This window comes from Melanaphis sacchari, unplaced genomic scaffold, assembly GCF_002803265.2.
Source record: "Melanaphis sacchari strain LSU unplaced genomic scaffold, SCAv2.0 Contig45_pilon_pilon, whole genome shotgun sequence".
In the NCBI taxonomy this organism is placed as follows: Eukaryota; Metazoa; Arthropoda; class Insecta; order Hemiptera; family Aphididae; genus Melanaphis; species Melanaphis sacchari.
This window is the reverse complement of record NW_020271303.1, coordinates 1,432,049-1,451,185: the sequence shown is the minus strand read 5'-3', so window position 1 is coordinate 1,451,185 and position 19,137 is coordinate 1,432,049. Positions and strand designations below refer to the sequence as shown.

Genomic DNA, 19,137 nt, shown 5'->3' with positions numbered 1-19,137 from the left:
TCTTTCGATGGCCGTTATCACCTATCGGACATCCAGTTGGAACTTGAGTCTTGATGACTACATTGATATTTGCAATATTTTTATTATGCCTAAAAATTAGGATATTTTACCGCCGTGGTGATGCAACGATTGTTCAATACCACCACCGCTATGCGTTCCATGCAAATAGATAATTGAATCGGTTCGGCAATATTGTTGTGTACACGCACGCCATTTATTCCGCCGCAATAACCGCTCATTCAACAGCAGTTCCCATCTCCGTCCGTTGTCGGCGACACTGATGGTCGTCCACGCCCGTTACAGGTTAACATGATCAAGAGGTCCAACGCCAAAGAGATGTTCATCATACGCGCGTTGGAGAAGATTCTCGGGGACAAGGATGTCAAGAAGTCATATCATGCCGAGTTGAGGAAGGAATGCGAAGCCGCACTGCGTGAGTAATATTCATTTAATTGCAAAGGTGAATGCTTGTAACGCAGATGAATTGATTCATATATGTTTTCATAAATTTTTCTAGAGAGCATAAAATCTGAGTGCCAAGCTGAAGAGAAGACGGATGCATCGTCTGCCTTGCCTCTGCCCAAAGATGGCAGTTCGGCTATATCAGCTGAGAAATACTTCAGACCATTTGAATTAGCTTGTCAAAGTAAGTCGCCTAGAATTGTCGTTACTTCATTGGACTGCTTACAAGTAAGTCTTTTTTTACTCATTTTTTTCAATACTGACAAAAAGATTCATGAGTTAATTAATGCTTACTGATTGATGATTTCAGAAACTCATCGCATATGGTCACTTAACTGGCAACTGCACCAATGACACGGGCAAGCCACTAATAGATAAAATTGTAGAAACTATCTGTGATTGTTTCACAGGTCAACAAACAGATGAAGGAATTTTATTACAAATCATTAAAGTAAAAATATTTAAAATATGAATTTTTGATTTATTATATTATTTTTATATATTTTTTTCCAGGCACTGTTAACTGTAGTTACGAGTCAACATGTTGAAGTGCATGAAGCAACAATTTTAAAAGCAGTTAAAACATGTTATAATATTTATTTAGCTAGTAGAAATTTAGTTAACCAGACAACAGCTCGAGCTACTCTTACCCAAATGTTGAATGTAATCTTTACTCGAATGGAAATGCAAGCAATGGAAGTAGAAGTACCTAAATATGAGTCAGAAATTGTAGATTTGTGTGAAGTCGATGAAACAGTTCAGAGTGATGATTCAATTGATCAAGATATTGATGAAAACATTATTTATGACATTGTCAATGATATATGTAATACTGCTATACAAAGTATTGATCATAGCAACAAAACAAAAGAACTAGCCCAAGATATTGTAAGATCCATGTCCCAAGTAAATAATTGTTGTTTGTTGATCTTATAATTATTTTATTTATACTTATTATTTATTAATTATTTAGGAGAGTTTGGAAACTACAAATGAAGCTGAATGTAAAACAATTGCTTCTTTTAATCACATTTTACAAAAAGATGCTTTTCTAGTTTTTCGATCTTTATGTAAATTATCAATGAAACCATTGCCTGAAGGAACGCCAGATCCAAAGTAAGCTTTTGTTAAATACTTTGTTAAATAATTTGTTTAAATTGTTTATAACAACTTATTTTAAGGTCTCATGAACTACGTTCAAAAATCTTGTCTTTACATCTTTTATTATCCATTTTACAAAATGCTGGTCCTGTGTTTCGCACGAATCCAATGTTTATAACAGCAATTAAACAGTTTTTATGTGTTGCTTTATCTAACAATGGTACATCATCTGTACCTGAAGTATTTGAACTTTCATTAGCTATATTTTTATCTTTGCTATCACGATTTAAAACACATTTAAAAATGCAAATTGAGGTAAGCAAAAATAGAATTCATATTAATTTATTGTGATTGTTATGTTTAAAATATTGGCTTATAGGTGTTTTTCAAAGAAATATTTTTAAATATTTTGGAGACTTCAAGTTCAACTTTTGAACACAAATGGATGGTTATTCAAGCTTTAACGCGTATTTGTGCTGATGCTCAAAGTGTTGTTGATATGTATGTCAATTATGATTGCGATTTATCTGCAGCAAATCTCTTTCAAAGGTAAATGTTAAATTATTAATTAATAATTAAGAAAAAATTTTTAATTTTAATCTTTTTAAATATTATTGTTTCTTTTAGATTAGTTGATGATCTTTCTAAAATAGCACAAGGTCGTCAAGCAATAGAACTAGGTGCAACTCTAAATCAAGAAAAATCCATGCGTATTCGTGGTCTTGAATGTTTAGTATCAATATTGAAGTGCATGGTAGAATGGAGTAAAGATTTGTATGTCAATCCTAATTCTCAAACTAATCTGGGTCCAGAAAGAAATGTACGTGAGTATGATGCCAATGAGTCAGCCGTTACCCAAGACAGTCTTAACTCGTTAGATGGCAGTGAATCTAGTTTAACATCAAATAGTTCTGGTAACAAAGAAGCTCCAGATATGCCTCAACAATTGCAAGTGCTTAAACATCAGAAAGAAGTCTGGGAAACAGGCATACTTATGTAAGTCTTGATAACAATTTTATTGAAATCAGTGATTGGTTTAATTGGTTAAACAAGGATGGTGCCCAACATAAAATTTGAATTGAATAATATTGAATTTATGTACTGTTTATATGTCTTTATTGGCTAGTTAGCTTTTTAATGTTAAATTAAAGAAATTATTTACTATTTAATTTCTAGGTACAATTATTATCAAAAGCCCCCTCATAAATTTTTATTAATATTAACTTGGAGAATATTACAATTTTGAGATACTCATAAGTTAGGAACTTTGTCTGTATTTGTATGATGGCTTTTTCGTGATTTTTCAATTTCCAATTGTAATATTTTTTGTAATATTTTAATTCTTATAACATGCATAACAATGATTACTATAGAAAAAGACAACATGCAACTAATTTTGTTTATAATTATTTTTTTTCTGAATTTTTATCATGATTAAATAGCCATACAACATTAAATATTTATTTATGTTTTAATAAATTATTTTTTTTGTCATTATATGTGTATTTTTTTTTTTTATATATACATAATTGATATATGTCTTAGGACTCGACATTTTAAGAATTTTAAAATTAATTGAAATGGATACAGCTAATTATTGTTAGACATGCCTTTTTGATGTTAGAAAGATAGTTTAAAATACGAAAAAAAAACTGTGTATGTATATTAGGTAGCATTCCTGCTGTGCATAAGTTGTTTCAATTGAAAAATATAACCATAACAGCCACTTATTGAAATACATATTTTTTGTTGATAATTGATATATTTTAGGTTTAATCGTAAGCCCAAACATGGTATAAATTTCCTTCAAGAACAAAAGCTTCTTGGAACTAGTCCTTCTGACATTGCAGAATGGTTTCATGTTGATGAAAGATTAGATAAAACAGCTATTGGAGATTTCCTTGGAGAAAATGAGGACTTTAACAAAGAGGTAATGTTATAATTATTTATGGTTTATATGTCTTAAATCATATTATGTTGCATTCAGTATGCTATATCATTTATACAGATATTATTAACACTTGTTAATAATCTGTATATCTGTATATTTCTTTATTTATCATATAATAATATAATATGTACCAGTAAGCAGTTGATAACCAAATTTTATTGATGTATGAGCAACAGTATTATCTCAGCTTTATAATGAAAAGTATCTCAACACTTCACCTTCACAACATTTAATTTCAATAAAGTTTTTAAGGAAATAGTGGCTAAAAGGGAGTGGATTTTTTAATTTTTATCCCTATTACGCTCCAAGTATGTTCTGTGTGTGTTTAAATTAATAGTTTTCAGTCAATCTATGCTTTCATCTTAAAAATAAAATATCTACCTAATATGGAGGGGAAGAATACATGACCCTTGTGCTCTCTGGATAAGACTACTAATCTATATATTATATTATACAATACAAGATATTTTATGTTTATTATTTATTTATTTTAGGTTATGTACTACTATGTAGATCAAATGAATTTTGTTGGTAAAGATGTTGTTACAGCATTGCGATTTTTTCTTGATGGTTTTCGGTTGCCAGGTGAAGCTCAAAAAATTGATAGATTATTGGAAAAATTTGCTAGCAGATGGTTTGAGTGCAATCCAAAGTAATTATTTTATAGCTAAACATCTTTTAGCTATCATTAAATTACATAAAAAAAAAAAAACTAAATTTATGTTATGTTTATTCACAGTAATGGACTTTTTGACAGTGCTGATACACTGTATGTACTTTCCTATTCAATCATTATGTTAACTACAGATTTGCATTCTCCGCAAGTGAAAACCAAAATGACGAAAGAGCAATATATAAAGATGAACAGAGGCAGTTGTATATCTGATAATAAAGATTTACCTGAGGAATATTTAAGTAAAATATATGATGACATTGCTGGTCATGAAATTAAGATGAAATCAACAGTAAAACCGGGAAAACAATGTATGTATTATGCATAATTTAAACTATCTAAATATCGTTAATCTAATTTATTTATTTCATGTATTAGTAATACCAAATGAGAAGAGACGGAAAGTATTATGGAACATGGAAATGGAAGCTATAGCAGTAGCAGCTAAAAATCTTATGGAATCAGTTAGTCATGTTCGAGCACCATTTACTGAAGCTAAACATTTGGAACATGTTAAACCCATGTTTAAGGTTTGATCTTGTATTCAATATTTACTTTGAACTATCATAATGAAGGTTTACAATTTAGAGTATTTGCTTACTTTATTACTTGACATCAACTTTACTGAAGAACTATTGAAATATATTTCATGTTACCACAAGATGAAATGTGTCATTTAAAAGTTTTTATTTATTTTATCTTAATGATTTTTTTAATGTTTTCCACTAGTTATTTCTAATATATTTTTTTTTTTTACTTTGAGAAAATAAAAATGATAGTTACATACAAAAACGAATGCATTTTTATAGACTTAGAAAAATATACTTGGCATTAGGTTACTTAATTACTTAATATTTTATAATGTAGAGAAATTTAAATTTGAAAGAATGTACCATTTTTAACATGATTATTTTTGATTATATTAATGATTTTTATTTGCTTATTTTGATAATTAAGTGCTTTTAAGTCTGAACTCTGTTTATAAAATACAACTATTATTTCATTTCTAGATGACATGGACACCATTTTTGGCAGCATTCAGTGTTGGCTTACAAGATTGTGATGATTTAGAAATAGCAATGTTGTGTTTGGATGGCATACGATGTGCTATTAGAATTGCTTGTATTTTCCACATGACTGTAAGTTCATTCTAAGTTAATTCTATTTTTTGAAAATAAAACATGTATTTATTTTAGTTGGAACGAGATGCCTACGTCCAAGCTTTAGCACGTTTTACTTTATTGACTGCCAATTCACCTGTGACTGAAATGAAAGCTAAGAATATTGAGACAATAAAAACTTTAATAACTGTTGCATACACCGATGGAAATTATCTTGGCACTTCTTGGCTTGATATTATCAAATGTATATCACAATTGGAACTTGCTCAAATGGTGGGAACTGGAGTTCGACCACAATTTTTATCACAAGTTATTAGCAAAACTTATCCTCCTATTGAAGCCCTTAGTCAAAAGCTAAACTTTACTGCATTGGATTGTAAGTTTTACACTATTTGTTTTTATTATATATACTTATACCTTTGAGTCTTTAGCTAGTGGAAAAGGATCGATAGGAGAGACAAGTAGTCAGAGTGTTGTTGTTGCTGTAGATCGTATATTTACTGGTTCTACAAGACTTGATGGAGATGCCATTGTGGAGTTTGTTAAAGCATTATGTCAAGTATGTAAATTTCATTTTAAATAATAACATTGCATGATGCATTATCCAATTTTTTTTTTAGGTTTCTATTAACGAATTAGCTAACTCAACTAATCCCCGTATGTTCAGTTTGCAAAAAATTGTGGAAATTTCTTATTATAATATGGGACGTATTCGACTCCAATGGTCAAGAATGTGGCAAGTACTAGGTGAACATTTTAATCGTGTAGGCTGTTATCCAAATGAAGATATTGCGACTTTTGCTTTGGATTCATTACGCCAATTATCCATGAAATTCATTGAAAAAGGAGAGTTTGCTAACTTTAAATTTCAAAAAGACTTTTTGCGTCCATTTGAAATAATTATGAAGAAAAATCATTCCCCGACTATTAGGGATATGGTAGTTAGATGTATTACTCAAATGGTAAATTCACAAGCCGCTAACATTAGATCTGGGTGGAAAAACATATTTGGTGTTTTTCATTTGGCAGCTTCTGATCAAGATGGAGCTATTGTTGATATGTCATTTCGTACAACACAACATGTGATCAGTAAGTAACTGTAAAATAACTATTTTTTCAGCATTTTTAAATTTGTTTTGTTGAATAGACTTATTTTATAAACAAAATTGTATAATTATGATGGAGTCATTCCAAGATGCTGTAAAATGTTTGTCCGAATTTGCATGTAATGTTGGTTTCCCAGAAATCAGTATGGAAGCCATACATTTATTGCGTACGTGTGCAGATTGTGTTCATGATAAACCTCAAGTAAGCTTAGTATTGTAAAAACTCTTAATAAGTCATACATCTTAACATATATTTATGTAAATACTTAATATCATATTATTTTCAACTTTGTTTTAGATATTTGCAGAACATTTTTCTGAAGAATCATCTTCTCTTGAAGAAGATGGTGTGTGGGTACGAGGGTGGTTTCCATTGTTATTTGAATTGTCATGTATTGTTAGTCGATGTAAACTAGACATTCGAACTCGTGCCTTAACTGTACTTTTTGAATTGGTTAAAACTCATGGAACTGTATTTAAATTAAACTGGTGGAAAGACCTTTTCAATGTGCTATTCCGTATATTTGATAATGTGAAACATCAAGAACACAGTGTTGAGGTAATAAGTTTTTTAATTTATTAAAATATTTTTGTTCCATTCAATACTACTCTCAATACATTACTCTTATTCAACAATTAAAATGATGTGTTTATATTAGAGGATTGAATGGATGACAATCACATGTAATCATGCCCTTACATCAATTGTAGATGTTTTTACACAATACTTTGATATATTGTGTGCTATTTTATTACAAGATTTGTATGCTCAACTTCAATGGTGTATTCAACAAGGTATAATCTTTAAATATGTTTGCTCCAGTTTTAAATTATTTTATAAGTGTATTATTTTCTATAACAGACAATGATCAATTAGCTCAGTCAAGTACATACTGCTTAGAAAATTTGATAACATCTAATGGTTCAAAGTTTGATAAAGCGAATTGGGATTGTACTTGTCAGACAATTGTTTCAATGTTCGACAGTATGATGCCAAGACCATTAGAAGAACAGGATCTAAGGTCTGAGGTATGTATATTAAATGTTATTAATAAACAATAATTTTAATGGAGCATTTTTTTTTTTATTAATGTAATTATTATTTATTTTTCAGCCTGTTAAACCAGACACCTTAATAACTACTAAATGTGCTATTCGCCTTGAGCTTATTCGCACTGTAGACAATATTGTGTTCTTCCCTTCCACATCGCGTAAAGAGGATCAAGAATATTTAGCTTTAGCTCAAAACACTACAATCAATCAAAATCCTGAAATAATGGAACAACAACAAGAAGAGCAAGGAATGTATAGTAATTTGAGTTCTGAACATTTGTTCATGTTAACTGATTGTCTATTGCGTGTTCATAATTATACCAAACAATATAACTACACATTATTGCAAAACATTCCACAGCGAAGTTATGGTAAGTGAAAAATCTTAAAAATGAATTCTTAGTTATCATATTTTACTTATCTATTTACTTCTACAGTTAATGATGATATATCAAATATGCTTACACAAGAAACTCAAAGTATAGCTTGTGTATTGAGAATAGCACTAAAAGCTATATGTGATGAGTCACGGCGTGTGCATTGGGCACATGCTCAAAATGTGGCTAGTACTGTTATAAATGACTCTTTTCAGTATTATTTATCATTGAACAATCATTACCACCGAACTTCATGGAATCCTATTTTATTGCTCATATTTACTAAACTATACAAATTACCTGAAGACAAGGTATATTCAAATTATTTTAGTTTAGTAATATAATATTTATAAAAATAAAACCTCAATTATTTATTACAGTTTGCTGTGCAATCTTCTACACACTATCCTCTATTATGTGAAATGATCAGTATTGATCTAAAACCCGAACTGAAAACTGTCCTTGGCAGAATATTTTCACGCATTGGTCCAGTTTTTAAAATCACGTAACATTACATTAGCCACAGAACTGTTATATATTTTATTATATTTTTAATCATAATATATATGAGGTTTATATTTATTGCTCACTAATTAATATTATAGTCTTGTTATACTAAGACTATGATCACCAGAGCATTTTAATGGCTAATAGCACACACTCATTGATTACAACTATTTTGCATAAATAATTAAAAAAGAACTCTGTGTTTGTTTTTACTCATATTACTATTTTCGATTATTATTGTTAACTTTGTACATGATAAATATATAAACATTGTGTTAGAGTGTATTATTATTTATTGTGTCTCTTGTTTTTTCTAATTAATGTGATTAAATTAAATGTAGGTATAGTTTAATCCTTATAAGTTATTTTAATATCTATAGTTTTATAATATTATTGTATTATCTAAACTACTAGAATGTGCTGATACTACCGTCCCAAAATATATAATATATTTTTCATCTTGTGAATTTTGTTTTATAAGAATTTCACTTAGTGAAATTTACTGATTGTTTACTATGTGTCTTATTAAATATTTGTTATATTTTATCTGTTATCATTTAATTTTATTTAAAAATGTTGTCTACAATATAAAATTGGAAATTTTTTTTTTGAATTTCAGACTATTCTATCATTGAGCATAATTATTATTTTAAGTTTATTCATGATAATACCACGGTAAAAGAAAAAAATCAAAATGATGTAATAAATAATAAAAATCAATGATTTTATGGAATATGAACTTAAAATGCTTTGTTCTCTGAACAGCTGAACAATATTAAGTGCAATTATGTGTACATTAGTTAAGTACAGAGTATGCCTAACCGCCTTACATTTTGTAATCAAGATTAAATGTTTTTAAATACATTTTAATGTTTTATTAATTAAAATATTTTAAAAAAACTGGAAATTAGTAGATCCTTGACATTAAATCAAGAACAGTTAATATCAATTTAATTAATTGGTGCTCATTTTTAACGCAGTTTTTTTTAACTTTTAATAAAGATGTCAAGTTTATCTATTCTATGTTAGTAATCTGTTAGTTCATACACATATATTGTACGACGCTATTAATTATTTCTTATTACTCATATTTTTTCATTAGATCCACAAAAAAGTAAAATTTATTGAGTAAGAATAAATTTAAAGAAATCTCGAGTTTAAACTCCCAAAAACACAATGAGTCCCATAAATTAATTCTATTCACAAAAAATAGGTCGAAATACTAAAAAAAAAAATGTTTATAATTTTGTGCTTAAATTATGGCCCGGTAGCGAAACGCGAGTATCCATGATCAACAATGATAAAGGTTCAAATGTTCAGTAGTAGTGTACTTATAACGGTTATTTAATAAATATTAGAAAGTTTATAGTCTTCAATTCTCTTCATGTACAATCGTCATGCACCCTTTCTTAATTCATAGTGGGAACCACTGGGAACCGATTAGTTTTTAATACAGATATTATCGATATTATCACAGATTGTTTTTGTATGTCTGCGGAGTATGGATATTAATGATACTATTATGGACTTAAAAAAATGTCATAGAAATTTATAATAACCGTGATGTCTATTTCAGATATTTTACATAGATGGTGCAATAACTACAAACCATCTCGTCGTTTAATTCAAACATATATTTATATATATCATATATTTATGCTTAACTCTTATATTATGTCCATCTCTGTGATAATGTATTATTATCAGGGCTCGTAAGTTCATGTATTCGCATGTTTTTTTCTGCTAGGTACATTGAAAAACATGCTAAGCGAGTTACAAATCCGTTTCATAAAAATAGTACCTAATAAAAACATAAATTTTGATAGAGCAAATTTTTTGTATATTTGGCATATTGTTAATTTTTTGGGGTTATTAGCGCATATTATTTCAAGTAAATTTAAGATAATTGTTTTTTGTGAAGGGTATTAGGTAATAAAAATGTTGTACCGATAAATGCTAAAATTCTTTCTATTATAGTATGCTTTCCCGAACATGCTTAGTATGCTTACAAAATTTTGGTATTTTTCAGTTTATTTTTATTTTGTATGACACTGAGTTCCTATATGTTTCACGTAGTACCACGGAAATAATGTTATTGCGTTAATGCGTTACCACTTTCCTTCTAATCACACGCGTGCGGATCTACATCAATTTATTTTAGATTAATTAAAAAATCGCTAATAATATAATGTAATTTATAACTTTTTAAGCTAAAAATAATTTTTATAAATAAATTATATAAAATTGAAAAAATAACTTTAGGTACCCATAACTTTTAAAAATATGAATGTATATTAACCTAATCGATTTTGATAGATAATATATAGATGTATTTTAATTTTTTTGTGCATACTTTAAAATTTTAAATGCATATTTTTAAATTTTTAGTGCATATAAATGCATATTACTGAACTTTTTAATGCATATTTTCAATATTTTAGTGCGTTATTGCATGCTTATTTATAAATTTTTTAGTGCATGAACTTACGAGCCCTGATTATTATCATTGTTAACTGTTGAGTGATAATGTGATATATTCGTATTCCTATTTCCAGCTGTTGCAGTTTAGTGAAAATTCACCAATGTGAATAGTGAACGCTAGATTCAGTGAATTGTGGAGTATCGCGGTCGGCGGATTTTGGAATCAGTTCTGCTTGTGTCATCACATGACTAAACCATTTATTTAGTCATGGGTCATCAACTATTACTCCGTCACTCATCCGGTCATCGACTGACACATTCTTCAGATCTTTAATCAGGATTCAGGATATTTTCTTCGATGGTTAATCGGATATCGAAAAATATGCTCATAGTCAAATTCCAATAATTCATTTTACCAAATACATGATATCACAACTTGTTAAATACATCTAGTAAGGATCGTCTTCAACACACTTTCCCGTTCTGTTAATATTCACTAGGTATAATTATTTTCGCATAGACTAGTAGCATTATTTTTTGTACCTTTATGGTGATGTATTCAGATTTACTAGCTGGATAGTTATTACTGTTATTATTTATATTTATTCTATGAATTAAATGATACAGTTGTCTGTGACAATTGTTACACAATATGTCAGACGCACCCTCGCCTTTTTGTGAGGGATGATAATATGATGTCGAGTGAGATTCATCTAGTAAAAAATACAAGTTAATTAATACGTAATACCTAGTACTTATGATAGAGAAATCACTAAGCATACCACCTTCATTTTTCTTCAACAATGCAGTTATTCAAAATCTGATTTTTGGAATTTTTAAACATACCTACTTAAAAGTCATGTTTGAAAATGACTAAGAATTTTTCATACTACTTAAGGTGTGTTCTGCAGAAATAGAACCTTCTATTTTTTAAATGAGAATCTTACTTCAAAATTTCAACTGTAAATCTCTTGAAAATATTGAGGTATCAAAATCAAAACTATTTGTTTTTGAGTAATTTAACTATGTATACTATGGTTAATAGTTCCATGATAATAGATTTGAAAGATATTAGGGTTACACAGATTTGAAGATGTAGTAATTAATAATTAACCATTAATATTCATAATTTATTGAAAATACCCAAGTAAATAAATACTAGATCCAACCAATATCACATCAATTTTATATTTTTGTAAAACCATTTTTAAGGATTTTATCCTACTATAAACATTTTATCAACTGAGGAACTACTTTTTAATTCTTAATACGTTAGCGCTTTCAAAAACATCAACTAAATAATTCATAGCAAAATAAGGAGGTTTCTGTTTTATAAACAGAAGTTCTATCTTCATAGAACACTCCTTTAGTAGTAAAAAAATCTTAAGAATTTTAAAATAAAATATTTTTTAAATATATTTAAGTATTTCAAAAATGAATGGATGTATTATTTAAGGAGAAAAATTGTTTTTAAGCGATCTCTATTATTATTTCAAATTCTATTTTCAGTATATTATTGATTATAATATACTAGAGGCATAATTTAAAATAATGGTATAACACTTAGCTCTTACGGAAAAAATTACCTTATTATATTAGATAATAACTGATGTCAGAGGTCTGAGCCTCTTATTATTCTATATTATTCAGTCACACATATTCACTTAATTGTCATACTTATTACTTTGTAAAGATGTTTTTAAATATAAATGGTTACGTATCATGGTATTAATAAGGGTACAATTAATATCGGGGTAAACATCTAAGCTGATTTAGGTGGTTAAACTGAAATTATTGCCATATTTATTACTCTAGATTTCATTCTTCTTTGTCATTAGCTCATACTCTAATTGTGCCTATTGTGTATATATTAATAAAGAAAAAAAAATCTTTATTACTTAGGCTTTTTTATTTAACTTGTAAATATTTTTTTAACCTTTTAAGTATTAATACCATATTTATATTTGTACTATATTCAATAAAAATGTTTACAAAATAGTTGCCTGTAATAATTGTTAATTATGAGTTTTATTTATTTTATGGTCTCAAAATGTGTTTACATCAAAGCGGGATCTAAATTGTTAAATATAAATAAAAAACAACATTTACTGATCAGTGATCAGTAATGAATTAGTAATGATAATGTTTATGTGCATTTTAGTCTGTTCTACATTTAATATATCTCTTTCATGATTATTCTATAGAGACTTTATAGATCATATCACGGTGACATCAATGGAATACAAATTCAAGCATTTAGTGTTTGATATACACCCTAAGAACCCGCCAGAATGGAACCGTCCTCTTTGTGTAATTGATCAGGGGATTGCATGTAATGATGACTACTTGTTCAAATACAATCGATATCGAAAACATTCTGCAGAGAATAAGTCTGAGGTTTTTATTTAATTTAAATCTTAAGATTATCTACTTCTTCTATATAATAAATGAACAATTTTTTCTTACATTTTAGGAACTTGTTAATGAAACTTTGATAAGATACAATTTTATTGCTGATCGTTGGGAAAAAATAAAATGCAAGAATTTGCCAACTTATTTTAAGTTAACTTCAATTTTGTTGTCTGGTAATTTAATTATTATACATGGTGGAAAAGACTTTGAGTACATTAATAAATACACTTTTCAAATTTTTATCGGTATTTATAACTTATTTATTAATTAACATTTTAAATTTTAATATTTTAGTTTTAATTATTGATTTATGTTTCATTTGGTAATATTTTGTACTCAGGAAATTTGACAAAGAAAAATCAATATGACTGTGTAGAATTTGAAGAGATTTGTTCTACAAATGGTATACCCATTACTGAGTATGGTCAACCAGTTCTTATAGACGGACAATTTGTATATTTTCTTAATGGAACATCTGAATATCAAAATGAAATGGATGTTTATAGGCTTGATTTATGTTCTAAAAAATGGCAGTTATTATGTCAAGCTCGTGGTCAATACCCAAAAACTGATGAAAGTCTTAGACGTGAAGTGGCCTATTATGACAATCATTTGTATATGTTTGGTGGTGCTCATGTGATGATTCTACTTAAAAATATGTTTCTAGACACATTTGAAGTAAGTTGTTTCTTGAATAACCTATTTCAAATATTTCAAAAATGGCCAAAATTAATATTGATAGTTTTGTCATAAAAAAATTGCATTAATTTTAGCTGAAAATAAATTTTAAAAACTTATTATCTTCTATTGGTTCTGACAAAAATGTATTTCCAAACGTTGTTATTTGCAGTGATAAACTTATTGTCAGTTAAATCAAAACGTATCATCTATACATAAGTTTTCATATAATATATTATAATAAATTCTGAATTATTTTATATTAAAATTAAAAACCATTTTAGTTTAAAAAGATACAATATGTTTATGATTATAATTGTAGGAAGCCTGTTCAGAAACAACCTATTTAATCCTGAAACATATATAATTTATACTTCATGAGATCTAAAACTAGTCGTCTAAAATTGTTTTTCTTGTATAGATATATTTTATTTAAAGTTTTTGATGTAAAACATAGTAAAAAATATCTTAAAATATATAGTAATTAAAATAATTGTATGTTATATCCATAATTGTTTTAGGCGTTTATCAAATTTCTGAAAATGTAGCTATAGAATTTGCTACCAATTTAATCTTTATAAATGTTACTCTAAAAAAGTAATGGTATTGGTTAGTTATCTTCTCAGTCAACTGCATGAAAATTACATTTTTACTATCCAAAAATTATTAAGTTCATATGAAATTAGCCTTAGATTAAATTTGTCAAGTATTATACATTTATACCATAGACCTTATACTAAGGTAGTATAAGGTCTATGATTTATACCCATTACCCAACATATGAATCATATTATGGATGTGGGAACAAAAACACTATCACACTCCCAGGTTTTGTAATAATAAACCAATACCTAAGTAATACGTGTTAAATTTAGATAATTATTTATTTATTTTTTATAAATTTATGATATTTGGGTTTTTATATTATTTTTTAAATATTTTATTTTTCAAGGAAATACAAGTATTTGACATATCAACTAATAAATGGGACTATTTTAAAACTTTACCTGATCTCCAGAATTCATCATCATCTTATCCTGCAAATCGCTGTTATTATGGATGGGCACAATGTGCAACCCAACCAGAATATGTATATATGAGTGGTGGTTCTGATAACTTTAACTTTTTCTCAGATATTTGGCGTCTAAATCTTATCACTCTTCAGTGGTGTAATCTTATGCCATGTAAACTACCCAAATCCATGTTTCTGCATTCATCTACGATTGTACCTTCAGGTCGCATCTACTATTATAATGGAATAGTCAGTACTGAAGCAATTGATATGTATCAAAAAGATGACATACTGTGTGCATGGGTTAGAATCCCAAAATTGAAAGCTATGTGTTGGGATGCTATGTTATACTATTTCAAAAATAAAATGTTAAAATCATCTCTAGAAGACTTAAAGAATATGGGACTACCATTAGAGTATTATGAGAGCATAATTAAAGCCAAAACTTTAATATAAATTCAATGAATAGTTTATGTATTTTATGAATATTGCATCCTATTTTAAATGTAAATATGTAATTTAATTATTTATTATTTTAAACATTTATAGAATATATAATTTATATTATATTTGTGTTATTAATTTTGTACAGTTTCACATTAAATATTTGCATTCATCATGTATTTTTTTTTTATTATAATATAATTGTTATTTGTTAGGTATTTATATTTATAGTTCATATAAATTGACATTTTATAGAATAATGACTATTTAGGTACCGACATAAATATAATTTCATTCCAATGAGCTATAAAGGTTTCTTAGCATAGGTATAGGTATTATTGATTATTATAGAATCAATGGTATTATCTATAGGTACTAAAATGTTCCCATTGTTTACCATTAAAATGACAACAATAAGAAGAGCAGAATCTTTACACTAACTAGTTAATTTAATAATTTGTTGCGTCATTAGCCAGTAGCCATCTATTTCTCAATAACTACAAAAAGTTTATCAAAAAACTTAGCCACCTATAGATATAACAATAACACCTATTCCATTATGTAATGGAACTCAAGGAACTTGATGACATTTTTATTTAAAAAAAAGCAAACTTATAATTTATAAAACATAAAACTTTTGTTAAAATTTTTTTTTTTTTAATTATATGCATTCTTTACAGGAGTAATTTCGCACCTAAGCCCGAACTGTTTTTAAATTACGTTCACAATGTCAAAGTGGTTATACTATTCCTGAAGAAGCGTATCTCTGTTAAAGACGTCTAGGGATCAAGTAGCAAATTGTCATATCTGCTTGATAAAGTTAAACCATGTACCTATCTGCTATCATACTGTGATTCATATATTATGATATAATTTAACTATCAAGACATTGATTGTTATTGATTTCATTAGGCGAGGGTGACACTCTTCAAACTTTTACACTCACATACGTGCCTTTTCTCGTTATAGTTAAATTAATAATCATTATTAGAATAGCTTATGCTATTTTTTTTCGATAAGTAATCGACAATATAGTAAATATATTTTAAGTAAACAATAATAACAAATTACGTTAATTAAGAGAATATTTTAATTTATAGGGTTAAGCTATGGTTTAATAAGGGGCATAGTAATTTCAATCTAGTGTATCTTTGGTTTAGTTTTTTAACTAGATATAATCCAATTTTACTGAATTGTCCTTACTATCCCATTGAATTTATCCATGAATTATGATTTAAATAAAAAAAAATAATTAAAACAGTGGTTATGAAAATAATAGATTTATTTTTAGTTTTTTACGTCTCATTATTTATTAAGTCTCCAAATATTCCAAACACCAGTTAAAAATATAATTTTAATGTCTATCTTAGACCCACGGCTCTACCTATATTAGTATATAACTATTTATAAATAAATCTGGGATTTCTATTTATTTATTTTTTTATAACATTTTCCAACTTTATATACAGATATTGTGTTTCATTATGTAGTGGCAAGTGATTAGTTAAACGAGATAGGAGGCGGGACCAATACTAATACAAGCCGATTGCAAGCAGAGAATAGGCAGTAATAGCAGCAGCAGCAGCTGTGTGCTTAGGTCATCCATATCAAAATTCGTTGTTCATGATTTTATGCATCGATTGACGATTATGTGGCCTTAGTGCAGAAGTGCATATCACAAGGTTGTTACCAACTTCATGCTTCATATTTTCACAGAAGTAATTTGATAAGAATTAATTTGAGAAAATTTTTATAATTTCATAATTATTTTTGATTAATAACTTTAATTTTTACTTTGAAACACCAAAATGAAAACTGAAACAATTCTCAATCCAGAAAAATATGGACGTGGACGTATGTTTTTAAGCTAATAACTAATATCCAATATTAACTATTTATTTATTTTTTTTGTTTATATAGTGAAGGGCATTTTGCGACAAGCTATGCATGAAATACCATTGATTACAATTTGCTCTCCATTCTGCATTGTCGGCTTAGGGTTGATTATGTATCATACTTATAGATATGAACAGAATGACGGAAATAACAAGAAATATAAATTGAAGTATACTCGTACGTATAATATATACTATTCTGTATGCTTAATGTTGTACCCGATAAGTTTAACTTATTTTTATATAATTATTAATTGTGTCCTTAACCAAAGGCGCAACTAGAGATGTGAAAAAGGGTCTTTAGCTCCCCTTGGTTCAAATTCAGTACCCCTTATTTTTTTATCCCCAACTATTCTATTATTGTTGTATTGAAATACAATGGCTCTGTGAGACATTAACAGTTTTAGCACTACATTTTAGTAGACTAGTGCACCTATATCTTTAACCATTTCTATAGACTTATAATAGCTTTTCTATATACATTCTGCAGATTGACAATGTCTGATGTTCTCTAAGTTACACATTGATCATTTGTTCTTCTTTCTCCTCAAGTAAATAACCTGAATGTTCTTTCTTTTTATATTTCTACTGATATGCATTTTCAAATGTTAGGATTTCATTCCTAATTTAAAATCTGTAGAACTATTTAATAGATTTAAAAATTGGATCTAAAAATTAATTTTATGTGTAGTTATAATTTATTTTTTAATTAAACTTAAGTGTTCTGTAATATTACTAAAGGTGTTTACTGTAGATAACCGTGAATATTATTTTTTTTATTAATTAATCATTATGATATGATAAAATGTCATTAAAAAAGAAATTCCCATTTTAGTTAAGCTATATTCAATGTATGCTATTAATTATTTATTTTTGTTTTATTTTTCAGTTTATCGACCAGATGACCCTAGAGTTCCACACATCAAAAATTGAAAATTAAAAACTAGAATTATTAACATAATATTGTATGTTGTTAAATTAATAGGTATTAGAAATAAATACGAAGAAATTAAAAACAAATCCTTCTAATATTTATGAAAAAAAAATTGTGTATAATTATAAATACAATGCATATTAATTATTAACTACTCTGTTGATATTTAAAAAAACTTGGGCTGTATGATGCAGTTTTTGTTTCATCTGTATGAGCAATATTATCTCGACCACTTCGTATTTTTAATGGTAATTTAATATTAGAATCTTTGTTGTCTCGTTCTAATACCAACTATAAAACAAAATGTAAAATCTTGTTAATTCAAATGGTATACATAAGTAGTAATGAATCAATACTAACTCTCATGAGTGGTGGCAACTCTATAGATCCAGGTACAAATTTCTCTCGAGGTTTGCAATTAGCCAATCGATCCCACCATAACTGTTCCTCATCTTTGGGTATTAAACGATAATCAGGTTTGTACGAAACACTATAAATTTCAACTGGTTCTTTGTAACGTTTACCTCTGAATATCTTCTCAGCGTGAATTATTACTTTCCTTGGTTTGTCTTCCTGTATCAAAGTGCATGTTAAGTGATTTACAATTAAATGTTGTGATGATTACTCACTATTTGTGCGGTAGGTTCGACGGACAATACTTTAAAGAAGCTAGGTTCTTCATATCTATCATAAGAGTTCCTAGTCACTAGACGACCAATACCCATAGTTCTCAGATTGCCTAAAATTTCCCATAGTGTCTTTCCATACAAATTTGTAGTCCTGCCAATTAATTTGACAGACATTTTAGCACAATTGTTTAAAAAAAATTAACTGTGTACTTTTTTTACTAAGAATGATGAAACCTAACTACCGCAGGGCAGTTGTTATTTAGTAAAAACGTTTTACTACTTTACCAGGCGGCAGGCACGGTTGCTAGTACTAAGTAGTATTTTCAGACTTAAATTTTTAGAATATTATCTAGTATACTCA

At 27.8% G+C, this 19,137-nt stretch overlaps 4 protein-coding genes across 5 annotated transcripts; 3 read left to right on the top strand and 1 right to left on the bottom strand.

The window, feature by feature from the left end:
- The first annotated feature begins 27 nt into the window (after positions 1-27).
- LOC112598217 (brefeldin A-inhibited guanine nucleotide-exchange protein 1) lies at positions 28-8,596 on the top strand. 2 transcript variants are annotated; one of them, XM_025344616.1, is made up of 23 exons: positions 28-433; positions 518-690; positions 773-913; positions 976-1,350; positions 1,436-1,578; positions 1,644-1,878; positions 1,943-2,112; positions 2,191-2,559; positions 3,334-3,493; positions 4,009-4,166; positions 4,254-4,498; positions 4,566-4,717; positions 5,198-5,326; positions 5,384-5,684; positions 5,740-5,867; positions 5,929-6,397; positions 6,456-6,616; positions 6,713-6,973; positions 7,074-7,209; positions 7,277-7,443; positions 7,529-7,838; positions 7,905-8,155; positions 8,225-8,596. In XM_025344616.1, exons 1-23 carry the CDS (start codon positions 310-312, stop codon positions 8,351-8,353), a joined length of 4,887 nt encoding a protein of 1,628 aa, XP_025200401.1. In that variant the 5' UTR covers positions 28-309; the 3' UTR covers positions 8,354-8,596. The 2 variants fall into 2 exon arrangements, with proteins under 2 accessions (XP_025200401.1, XP_025200400.1); XM_025344615.1 differs by having other exon boundaries at positions 976-1,368.
- Positions 8,597-12,793: 4,197 nt separating this feature from the next.
- On the top strand, positions 12,794-15,379 carry LOC112598236 (kelch domain-containing protein 10 homolog). Its single transcript, XM_025344638.1, has 5 exons — positions 12,794-12,894; positions 12,977-13,169; positions 13,246-13,429; positions 13,525-13,862; positions 14,815-15,379. The coding sequence occupies exons 1-5, from the start codon at positions 12,794-12,796 to the stop codon at positions 15,328-15,330; spliced, it is 1,332 nt and encodes a 443-aa protein (XP_025200423.1). The 3' UTR covers positions 15,331-15,379.
- Positions 15,380-16,949: 1,570 nt separating this feature from the next.
- LOC112598190 lies at positions 16,950-18,150 on the top strand. The gene is made up of 3 exons (XM_025344584.1): positions 16,950-17,172; positions 17,239-17,391; positions 18,103-18,150. The coding sequence occupies exons 1-3, from the start codon at positions 17,127-17,129 to the stop codon at positions 18,144-18,146; spliced, it is 243 nt and encodes an 80-aa protein (XP_025200369.1). The 5' UTR covers positions 16,950-17,126; the 3' UTR covers positions 18,147-18,150.
- Positions 18,151-18,249: 99 nt separating this feature from the next.
- Positions 18,250-19,110, bottom strand: LOC112598114. The gene is made up of 3 exons (XM_025344469.1): positions 18,777-19,110; positions 18,508-18,720; positions 18,250-18,438 (listed from the first exon to the last, which is right to left on the bottom strand). Exons 1-3 carry the CDS (start codon positions 18,948-18,950, stop codon positions 18,295-18,297), a joined length of 531 nt encoding a protein of 176 aa, XP_025200254.1. The 5' UTR covers positions 18,951-19,110; the 3' UTR covers positions 18,250-18,294.
- Between the last annotated feature and the right edge of the window lie 27 nt (positions 19,111-19,137).

Bases quoted from the DNA above. Each gene is read 5' to 3' on its own strand.
- LOC112598190 (XM_025344584.1), top strand. From the start codon at position 17,127: ATGAAAACTGAAACAATTCTCAATCCAGAAAAATATGGACGTGGAC. The intron at 17,173-17,238 runs GTATGTTTTTAA...TTGTTTATATAG, and splicing joins AGAAAAATATGGACGTGGAC to TGAAGGGCATTTTGCGACAA. The intron at 17,392-18,102 runs GTACGTATAATA...TTTATTTTTCAG, and splicing joins ATATAAATTGAAGTATACTC to TTTATCGACCAGATGACCCT.
- LOC112598236 (XM_025344638.1), top strand. From the start codon at position 12,794: ATGAGTTTTATTTATTTTATGGTCTCAAAATGTGTTTACATCAAAGCG. The intron at 13,170-13,245 runs GTTTTTATTTAA...CTTACATTTTAG, and splicing joins CTGCAGAGAATAAGTCTGAG to GAACTTGTTAATGAAACTTT. The intron at 13,863-14,814 runs GTAAGTTGTTTC...TTATTTTTCAAG, and splicing joins TGTTTCTAGACACATTTGAA to GAAATACAAGTATTTGACAT.
- LOC112598114 (XM_025344469.1), bottom strand. From the start codon at position 18,950: ATGTCTGTCAAATTAATTGGCAGGACTACAAATTTGTATGGAAAGACA. The intron at 18,721-18,776 runs GTGAGTAATCAT...ACTTTGATACAG, and splicing joins TCGAACCTACCGCACAAATA to GAAGACAAACCAAGGAAAGT. The intron at 18,439-18,507 runs GTTAGTATTGAT...TTTGTTTTATAG, and splicing joins AGTTGCCACCACTCATGAGA to TTGGTATTAGAACGAGACAA.
- LOC112598217 (XM_025344615.1), top strand. From the start codon at position 310: ATGATCAAGAGGTCCAACGCCAAAGAGATGTTCATCATACGCGCGTTG. The intron at 1,579-1,643 runs GTAAGCTTTTGT...ACTTATTTTAAG, and splicing joins GAAGGAACGCCAGATCCAAA to GTCTCATGAACTACGTTCAA. The intron at 2,113-2,190 runs GTAAATGTTAAA...TGTTTCTTTTAG, and splicing joins GCAGCAAATCTCTTTCAAAG to ATTAGTTGATGATCTTTCTA.